At 46.8% G+C, this 10758-nt stretch overlaps 1 protein-coding gene across 2 annotated transcripts in view; it reads left to right on the forward strand.

Moving 5' to 3' along the window:
- The first annotated feature begins 2532 nt into the window (after positions 1-2532).
- Positions 2533-10758, forward strand: part of PRKCA (protein kinase C alpha) — a 391135-nt gene continuing 382909 nt past the window's right edge. For both annotated transcript variants that reach the window (XM_040640368.1, XM_040640369.1), the window contains exons 1-2: positions 2533-2742; positions 5745-5776. In XM_040640368.1, the coding sequence (XP_040496302.1) occupies positions 2570-2742; positions 5745-5776 (205 nt within the window). In that variant the 5' untranslated portion in view covers positions 2533-2569. The remainder of the gene's footprint in view (positions 2743-5744; positions 5777-10758) is intronic.

The following is a 10758-nucleotide window of genomic DNA, read 5'->3' on the forward strand; positions in this document are numbered from 1 at the left end:
GAGTCTCAAGCTTACTTCTCAAAGGCAGGGCTAAGAGAGGAGGGTTCTGACAAACTCTTTATTCAGTCTACCATTCCCTGTTCCTTCCAGCACTTTCTCCATGAAGCAGCTGACTCTACAATAATTACTAACGCCCAAGACTGACTGACCACTCCCTCTCCTCCTTTCTGTAATCCCCTCCAATTCAATCTTACCAAGGAGGCTTCTCAGGTAGGCTGCAGGGGCAAAACTGTGGCCCACGTTCCCATTAGTCCTTCCCATTGCTTGGGAATCCTGCTCCAGGGGCATCTCCCTCCCCCACAATTGTGCTAAGCTGTAGGCAATTGACCACTGAAGCTTAGCCCAGTTATCAGTCAACCACCTTCTAGTGAGTTCTTTCTATACCCACAAGGAACAACGGTAACAACTGAGGCAAGAACGCAAAGCCACAACCGGAAAGAAAAGAGATCTATTGTCTTCATCTGGTCTACCCATTGCTGAGATCAGTCACTCCACTCCACACCTGGGAGATAATCAGGCTGCCGCCATAGCCCATTTAGTTCTTAGCTCGTCTTCCCTATTACTTTCCTCGGGGGTTCCAGTATCAGCAACCCCACCCTCCAATTCTGCCATGTTTTTCTTTTATCATTACATCAAAGCTTAAGGGAAATAGAAAGAGTCTTGTCTTCATAAAATGTGTGAGGACCACTCTTAAATTAAGATGGTTATGAGGAAAGCATTGGGGGTTTCATTCTACTGTGCTTTACTGGATTTACAATCATCAGTAATAAACAACCATGGCTCAGGAGGGATGCTTACAGTGTTTTGTGGAAAATTTGATCAATTTTCCCAATGTGCCCTGCTTTTCGTTCCTTCTCTCACCTCTTCCTTTTTTGCTTCCTTGGCCTGGGGGCGCTCCCGTGACAGGTAAGATTTCTGACCAGAGAATCAAGCAGGTGCAGTCTCTTTAAGCACTGACTACATTGGCTCCAGAGATTGTAAATGGGCCAGCAAAGTGCAGGCTCCACTAATGGCCAGTCAATAGCTTACACTTGCTAAAATATAAAGCACATTTCTAGAACCAAGCATTCAATTAGGCAATCTTAAAACATGGTAACCTATATGAAATTTGTGATATGCTCTAAGATGACATGGACCTTCAAAGTTTTTTTTCCTTGTCTTTTTTCCCCTAAACGTCTTGAAGAGTAAACAATGTGTTCTTTTTCTTGATGTTCTTCAGCGCGTATAGTTGTTTTGTGAACTTAGTGAATCTGGCAGTGAGGTAAAACAATAGTGAAATGCTGGGGGATGTTTGTTTCCCTTCCGTATTTTAGCATCCTCGAGGCAGAACTAATAAATATTCCGCAAGTGATTAGCTGGTACATCCCCAAGTGCGTCCTTTGCAGATCCACGCCAGCTACCCTTTCACAAGCAGTTTTACTTGGTAATTTACAAGTGTCCTGGCTGCACTCCGCACCTGCCACTATTGCAGTAATTAGTTTAGGCTGCAAAATGATTTCTAAATTAAGGTTCTGGACTTGTAAAATCAGGAAAGGCTGACAATCAACGTTGTCACTGTAGTGGCCAGCGAGTAACGGGATAAATAACTAGGACAAGTCCTTTAACCATCCCACGTGCATATTAGAGGGCTGTACAAGATGCAGCCGAGAAACAGCTCAGCAGTTAAGACGCAGGTGGTAGGGTTCGTGTGCGATGATTTACAAACACGCCCTTGCTCTTGTCATATATAAGCAGCGTTGGGTGGGGTGAGGGTTTGGGCGTTTTAGAGCACACAAAGCTGGAGCGACAGAAAGCCTGAGCATCGTGCCCCAGAGCATCGGCGGATCCTGGAAGGTAAGGAAAGGCGAGCTTCGGGGCAGGTCGGACCGAGAGGCAGCTGGGGGCGCTGCGCAGAGCAGGGAGTCGGACTTCTCACCGGAGCAAGGGCGGCCGGGAGCCGGTGAGCCGGGAGGGGAAGGATGAGCTGAGGAGTGGGAGGAGGGAGCCGGGAGAGCAGCGTGCAGTGCCCGAGAAGCGGAAGAAAGGAGGAGGGCGGGGAGGGAGAAAAAGAAAGGAGGAAAGGAAAAAGGCGGTGAAGGAGAGCGGCCCGCCCCTCCTGGCGTCCTCCTCCGCTCCCAAATTCGGGCGGGCCCGGTCCAGGCCGCCACCTCCCCTCCCGGGGTTGCTCGCAAAACGCGGAGGCTCCGACTCCCTGGGCGCCCGTGCGCGCCCCCGGCCCCGCGCGCCCCCGCGGCTCTCGCGCTCGGGGCATGCGCGGTGGGCGGCGCCGCTCCGGGCCGCCTCTGCCGCCGAGAGTAGGAAGCGCGAGCGCCGGGCGCAGGGCTGTCAGTGAGCGTGGGGCCAGCCAGCGAGCCAGCCAGAGAGCGAGCGGCTCCGGTTCCCGCGCCCGCTCCGGCCCGACTCTCCCCGGCCGCCGCCGCTGCCGCGACCTCGGCTGCCGGCCCGCGCCCCCGCCCCCCGCCCGGGGTCGCCAGCCGCCCCGCCGCCCTTCCCCCGCCCGCCCCCGCCCCCCGGCCCTCCCCGGCTGCTGCCGCTCCCCGGCGGAGGCAAGAGGTGGTTGGGGGGGACCATGGCTGACGTTTTCCCGGCCAACGACTCCACGGCGTCTCAGGACGTGGCCAACCGCTTCGCCCGCAAAGGGGCGCTGAGGCAGAAGAACGTGCATGAGGTGAAGGACCACAAATTCATCGCCCGCTTCTTCAAGCAGCCCACCTTCTGCAGCCACTGCACTGACTTCATCTGGTAGGTGCGCGCGGGCCGGGGCGCACGGCCGGGCGCCCGGACCCCCTCCCCTCGCGGCGACCGGGGCCGGGGACTAGTCCCTCTCTAGTCCGGGTTCACTTCGTCCTGGGGACCCTCGCTCGGACCCCTCGGTTCGGGCGCGCCCACTCTGGGGCCGACTCACTCGGAACTTGGAGAGAGCCGGCCAAGTCCGAACTCTCGCCCGGAACGACACGCGCGCGCCGGGGACACTCGCGGGCAGGACTCCCGGGGAAGTCGCCGCCAGGTCACACACCCCCTGCCGCAGGAAGGAGGTTGGCCTCGCGCTTCAGTGACATTGATCCCCTTCTGCGGGTCTAGTGTCTCTTTCGTCTCCCAGGCGCACCCGCCTTTCTGTACAGACAGGGGAACTGCTGCTTGCTGGGTGTGAGCGAAGGGAAGAGCGAAAAAGAGAATCCAAAGGGCAGAGTTTCCCGGAGAAACACGCCCGAACTAACCGGGGAGCGGCGGCGATTGCGCCGCGCGGTCCAAGTTACTGGCGAGCCAGGCTGGGCGCCTTCGGGTGTGTGTGTTTTGTTTCCCAGCGGGCTTGCACTCCCCTGGAACCTTGGGTCCTTGCCTACTGTAGCTTGTATCTGCTGGGCAGGGAAGACTGCATTTTCCTGGGTGAGCCCAGGGAGAGTGGAGAGGCAGCAAACTGTTGAAAGCTTGCAGTGGGGGAGGGGGAGTTAAAACGGAGCAGGCAAATGGCAGAAGGGCAGAGGGAGTCATTTAAAATAGACCCTGTCAACACGAGATTAGACCTGCAGCCCTGTTGATGAGAACAGAGGCCTTAGTTAAGAAAACTACTGTAAGGTGTTAGAGTCCAGGTACAGAGTTTACGGTGAACGCCGGTATTGTGGGCCCACGGGTTTGGGGGGTGGGGAGGACTGATAAAGGCATGGCCTTCAGGGGTCTCTGAACCCTTTGAAACTAGGCAGAACTGTATATACCTTTTTCTAGTAAGAGTCGGTGGCTTTTACTGACTCTCGAAACCTCGACACCCCTCCCCTGAAAAATACCCCCAAAGTTTAGAAAGGGAACCCCAGGTGCTCTAGTTTGAGCAGGGAGCAGTTTTTTTTTTTTTTTTTTTCCCCCTCAGGTTGGCAGATACCTGACCTTTTTCTACCTCCCGTTCGTAAACGTATGTAGGAACTGCCCAAGTCAGAGCTATGGCGGGGGTTCCGTAATTCCTGTGTCTCCTAGGTCAGGGGCTGCACTGGGGGGACAGTACCACTAGCCCTCTGAATGGCATGTATCTTCTTGGGGCCCTAGGCAGAACTTAGGGTTGGCTGTGTGAATCCATCAAACCCCGGGGAAAAATAACTCCAAGGGTGAAGTCCACAAATGTGCTAGTAAGATGCTTAATTTTTCTCTTACGGATGGCATCTGAATTCATCACAGGTGGGGGAAATCAAGAGCCCCGCTAATGTGCTTATTTTTTTCTCTACGGGTGGCATTATCTGAATATCACATCTGGAGGAAATCACCTCTAAAGGCCCCACAAATGTGCTAGGATGCTTTTCCTTCATGGATGGCTGTTAGAGGTACTTTTCCCCAGGTGTGATAGATTCTAAGGGAGAGTCCCACAAACACGGTGCTGATGAGGTGCTTTTTCCTTCTTAGAAAACTCAAAAGTACTTTTATGAAAAGCACAGCCTCCTCTATGAATGACTTCCACCGTGTAAGTCAGCATATGAGGCAGTTGTGCCCAAAGTAACTGTAGATAAGGTGATCTAGAAAGTTCTTGGAGCATCAGGGCAAGAGGTTCCTGCAGCTCGTTAAGGGGATTTCTTTAGCCTCCCATGCCGATTGTGGGACCCATAAAAAGCACCGAGACTGCTGACTACTTCTGGGAAGTAGGTGAATTAGGAAAGGGACTGACAACATACATAACTAGGTTAGCTACTGTCTTTCCACTATCAGTTACTCTACAGGATTAGCCCCTGGTGAACTGCTATGACCCTTCAGGTCACCAGGTGTAATGTGAAGTGGAAAATAAAGGTCTCCCTGTCCGCTTCCTCCCAGAGTAATTCCTGTAGCGCTTCTCTGCCTAACTAGAAACTACTTGAAAGTTCCAGGAGAATATTCACTAGGATTACCTAGCAGTGGTTTTAACTTCAGTTGTCGCTCATTGTTTCTGTGGGTCCTTAATTTACAAGGTTGCTTTAAATATTAAAATACTGATACTTTAAAACTATAAATGTTCGTGCTTAAGTATATTTGGGGCAATAACTGAGTCATATATAAAGATCTATGAAGTGCTTTGTCAAAAATGCTATGTAAAGCAAGAGATTATGATTAAGAATTTTAATGTAGTTCATTGTAGTTGAAACAGTGTTTACAATTTGATGTCCATGGTAGAGCTCTCTGCTCAGGGTAAATCTAAAGTAATTTACAAGAAAATAGCCTCTGTTTGCTTTGAATGCTATTGATAGTCTAAAAAATTAGGTCATAACTTCAAATGCCACCGATAAAAACGGTATTCTGTGAAATCTGTCTCCTTTTAAACTAAAATTTAATGTGGGGTGGTACAGTTTGGCGGTTTCTAGACACCTATCTTAAGTACATTCATAACAAATAAAGCCCCTCTTTAGTTTGAGAAAAAGACTCTTCATTTTGTCTTCAGGGACAGATTTAAAGCACTTCCTTCAACCATAGTCTTTATTTGTTGAATATTATAGCCAACTCTGAATATCATAGTCCTATTGTCTGGAAACTTAAGTATGGTTAACAAAGTGTAAACTGCAAAGAACCTTGAAACATTGAAATAATTCAGTGAGCCTTTGGGGGCCATACAGAGGTTTTTGTTTTTCCCCCAATGTTGAGTTTATTCAGTACTCTCTGGGCGTGTTTTTCCTATTAAATCATTTGTTTTCATGTACAAATCCTTAATTCTGTGGAATGCTTTGTCTCGTAACTGGTTTAAAATATGGTATACAACACAAAATATGTTAAGATACTTTGTTGTTTCTGTTTTTCAGGGGGTTTGGGAAACAAGGCTTCCAGTGCCAAGGTAAGCTGCCACGTTGGATTTTATTTTCAAGTACCACAAGAAATAAGCATTCCAAACAAGAATGGTATTTCTAGTCTTTGTGATAAAAAAAAAAAAAAAATTAAGATATTTTCAAAATGAGGTCTGTAAATTTGGGCCGTTAAAAAAAAAATCGTATTGCCTAGTAATCTGCATATGGAGCTGCCTTTTTCTCATTGAAGAAAAAAAAGCCTTCCTGTAACTTTTTTTGCCAAGAACATTCTTGTCAGAAACTGCTGTCTTCGTGTGGGTGTTGAGGAAAAGAAATGGAATCACTTTGTATTCATGTGGCTTTTCTTGTTCTTGCTCGTTTTTGTTCTTTATCTCTTACCTATGTATTGGGTTGGACTCATTCATTGTAACTAATCTTAGGCCATGCATCATTCTGGTAATTTTTTGATTACGGATTATTGTTCGGAACAAAGTTAGCACATTTTAAAGTTCCCTAGACTAGAATGGGTTGCTCTGCTAGGAGGCACATGTTTCCGTGTTTCCTTTAGTGTGAATGTGACCTTTAATGTGTATTTGTACTACTCATTGCATCTGGAAAGAAATCCATTTATTTCCACCTTGGATCTGTAGTCCCATTTTACACACGTCAAGGATCTCATTTTTTTTATACCCTCCCTTCTATTTGTTTAAACTTAATACTTTGTACCTTGTGAAGGCATCTCAGGCTCCTAGCCCACCTTCTAGCTCTCCTCTCTATATTATGTTTGTTTAGTTCTGGTTACATTTCCCATCTGGGCATTGGTTTATTAGGGCAAGTGGGAAGTGTACATTCAACCTGGAAGATATTATCCTAACACCATTTAATAGTAAGGCCACCAGGGAGACACTGTGTACTTTAAAATTGTGCTTGTGAGTTAGCTTAACTTTTAAAGTTCTTCAAATTCATGAACTTGTGTGTTAATCTATTTTTCGGTGCAGCTATTTTATGGTGTTAATACCTTTATGATGTGCTTCAAATACCTGTCGAATAAAAATCACTGAGTTACATTGGGAAATCAAGGGGTATTCCTTTAAGGAATAAAGAGAACAGTGTGTTGCATCCCTTTTTATAAAAGATGAAAGGAAGGTGGAGCTCTTTACATTTCTTAGTTGTGGACCTGAACTTATATTAGGCAATGTTTGGGTCTCAGCTTGAAACTTCTTTAAATTTTTTTCTAGGAAGTTTAAATGTGAAAAGTGTGGTTCTGAGCTGCTGTGATTGGCATTTACTTGTTGTAATGTTTGGATGGGAACCTATGGAAACACAAGAATACTTGAGAAAGGAGGGCTTATTTAAACTACTTTTTTTTTTTTTTTTAATAAGACTTCAGGAAAAGTTGGTCCCTTTTAGACCTGCTTGTTGGAGTCAGTCTTGCTGAAATAAGAATGGCCATATTAGGCGCGCGGGGTGGGGGGGCTGCATAATTCTCCTCCCCAGACTGGAGTTTTTTGTTTTTTTTTTTTTTTGAGTGGATTAGCAGGTTGTCTTATGTCAGCATAACTTCCATAAAGTAAAAAGTGAAATTCTATGCCCTTCTCTCTTCTCTCCCTCAGGGATAAGTTCTTTTTAAGATATCCATTCATAGCTTTTAAGAGATCGAAGTTTTAAATCCTGCCGTTTGCCCCCCCCTGCAGTATATGGTGGATATCCTTCCCTGTTAAAACATTTGTCCTAACTTAATGGTTGCATGTGTGGGTGTATCAAACCTATTCATCCATTTCTCTATTTTAATTTCTTACTAGTCCAATGTTGCTATCAACAATATTCTTGGACGTTAGTATTTCTATAATGCCTAGAACAGGAGTACATCGTAAATTTTAATGAGTATAGCTACGTTCCTCTCAAAATGTAACCATTTACATTTTCAGCATTAATGAGTGTCCCCCTTTCCTTTCACTCTTACCAATATTAGAGAATACAGGTCTTTGACATTTTTGCTTTGGTAGGTGAAAGTCCCCCCAGCTCCCCATCTTCATCTGGATAAGTTTGAACATTTTTCAAACTTGTTTTAGCCGTTTGTATTCTGTGAATTGCCTTTAATACTTGAAATTTAGTTCTTACAAACTGGACAAAATAGAGCAATGAATATGTACTTTGTGCACTGTTCCTTGAAGTAAAAACCACAGGTCTCCTTATAGGAGTTTCTGTACTGCATCTACAGATCTTAATTCATAAACTGCAACTGCAACCCATCCGTCACATGCTATCTGCTTGTCCCATTTTGTTTAGTATGTGTCCTCTATATTTGACTTTAAGTAGGCATATGCTAATTATCCTATAACTTCAGAATGTTCGCTCAGGATGGTGCTTTTCAACTGCACAAATATACAGTTACCTAACATTTCCATTTGGCATTCTCAAAAGCACTAACATCTGGCCATTCTTAAGTTGGCTCCATGCCCAGCATGGATCCCATCGGGAGGCTTGAACTCCCAACCCTTGAGACCAAGACCTGGCTGAGACCAGGAATTGCCCACTAACCACATAGGCGCCCTTAACATCTGGCCATTTTAGAATACGTTTAAGTTAGAATACACCTGTTTTCATGTTCTCCAACTTAAAATCTTGCCTGTTCTGTTAGTCCCGTTCTTCAGGAGGACATCTCCTCGTCCTGTGCCTTTGGCAACCTGCCCTCTGGAGATGGCAGCTGGGCTTGCAAGTTTTTCTCACCTGATGGAGGCAACTTCTAGCTCCCAGTATGTAGTATGTCATCTTGGCCGGTAGATACAATATCTGTAGCTAAGTATACTTTAGAGAGGTGCGTATGTTCCAAATGAGTCATCTCTTCATGTAAGATAGCTTTAACATCGTCATTATTTCACTTAGTCTTCTGGTTCTTAACATTGACTGAAGATGTGAGGTGTCACCCTTCAAAACTGGGTTTCTAATCTGTGTGACTTAGACAGCCTTTTACAACCACATAAAGATTCCCCCCCCCCACTTCCCTTCCCCAAGAAGCACTCTGAGTGGAAGCAGGAAACTTTTCTGAAGATCTGTTGGCTTGTTGCCCCTTGCACTTCATGGACACTCTGCCCTTCTTTAGATTGCAGTCCAGGTGGACAGCCCTGAAAAAGTGGATATTACCTGGGCGGGTCACACAGGAGGATCCCACTGTGAACATTTGCTGCCTTAAATAGCGAAACCAGGGGCCTGTAAACACTGGGGGGAACAAAGAGTGCAGAGTAGCTCGAGGAGCCCTGAAATAATCCTAAGATTCTTAGAGATGAAGGTGAGCTTGTCCCTTTGTAGATCTGAAATACCCTTGATGACAGAAGTGGCCTTTTGATTTTTTTTTTTTTTGGCTTTGGCTTCACATTCTCTTGGTGTGCTTGATCTACTCAGTGCTGATTTTCTCCTGTGAGGCTAGCAGAGAGCTGGGCCTTCTCCCCCAGACAGCCTCTTCCTTCCCATCCCCTCCTCCTTCCCCCCCCCCCCCGCCCGAGCAACAAAGGTTTGTCTGACCTGATCACTGATGATGTGGAGATTCAGACCTCGAAGGTCTGTCTCGAGTCGGTAGTCTCGTGCTCCGGCTGCTTCCCAGAGCTGTTGCCCTGGAAGAGGAGAGGCTGTCCACCACGCTGCTCGAATGTTGTCTTCCTCTGGGGCAGTGGAGCCAAAATCGTCTCCTCTGTTGCTTTCACCGCTGGAAAAGGGATTGAGCCAGCATGACACCCCCCCAACGGCGCACTTCTCAAATTTCAGTGATAAACAGGCTCCAAATGGGACCTGTTTCTTTGCGCCAAACACTTACGTCACCTGATCTGATTGATCTTAGCATGTTTTTTTTTTCTGCTTTTTCTATTCGTTAATGTCACAAATCAAAATGAACAACTAAGCCGGGATCTTTAAGATACCCTAAAGAGTGCGTCAGAATCCCCCCTCCCCCCCATGACTGTGATCGACAGGAGACTGGCTCTGAATGCCCAACACTGGGTGTTTGAGGTGTCTGCCGGGAATTGAATGCACCTCTCTGGGGCTCCAAGATGCTCTGAATCCGTCCTGAACCTGGAGCCATTTCTCTGCTAAGCCCACACCAAATACTGTACTTAACCTGTGACTCCAATTGAAGTGCTGTTTTTCAGCGGTTATGGGTTAAAAATCGGTTTCCCTTAGCCTCTGACATTCCATTTTGAAGGCGTGTTTCAGGGTAGATCTTTCCATCAGCTCACCTGATAGGGATGGTGTTGCTCATCCCTTCTATAAGAAAGTTGATGTTTGGGAGAAGGAAGTTCCGCTGCCCTCCCCGTCTTGTCTTGGCTGTGTAAGCAAAGGAATTCCAGAAAACCAGAGTGATTTAGGGGAGGATGACCTTTAATAGAGGGGATGGAGTTGGCGGCTTTTCAGACAACGCTGTCTTGTTCTTACCATAGCTTATGGGATGCCTTATAGGATGCTGGGGGGCCATTGTCAGGAGATAGAAGGGGGGGCTGAGGTCTGAGTTGACTGCCTTTAACAGACTTGTCCTTATGTACTGGATCAGCCACTCCTAAATTTTTGGCAACAAGCTGATTTTTTTCATAGTTGACACCAGGGTTTTCTGTCTTCAGGCCTGGGTTCAGCGTCTCTGCACCCCATTTCTCATTGGTTACTTCGCAGGCTGGAAGCTGTGTTAACTATAAGTGAGCTCCTGGGATCATTGATACGATTCCAGGAACACCAGTCCACAGAAGACTGTAATTTGAAATTCTGGCGGTTTTGTACCGAGGTCCGATCAAAGTATTTCCGTTTCAGAGATGAAATTGTTCAGGAATACCTAAAACAGAAGTGGGGTAGAGGGGCAGTTGGAACTGCTTTTCTTTCCAATACTTCCTCCACAAAAGTGCATGAATACTTGGTAGAAGCAGGGACACACGGACAGACCTGTCGGTATTCCCACTTGGTGCTGTATCCTTGTTTGGAAACCATCTCTGATTAATGGCTTTCCGAATTGCTACTTTCACTTTGTGGAAGCCTTCTGTTTTACCCCCCCCCC

This window comes from Ursus maritimus, unplaced genomic scaffold, assembly GCF_017311325.1.
Source record: "Ursus maritimus isolate PB19 unplaced genomic scaffold, ASM1731132v1 scaffold_24, whole genome shotgun sequence".
Lineage (NCBI taxonomy): Eukaryota > Metazoa > Chordata > Mammalia > Carnivora > Ursidae > Ursus > Ursus maritimus.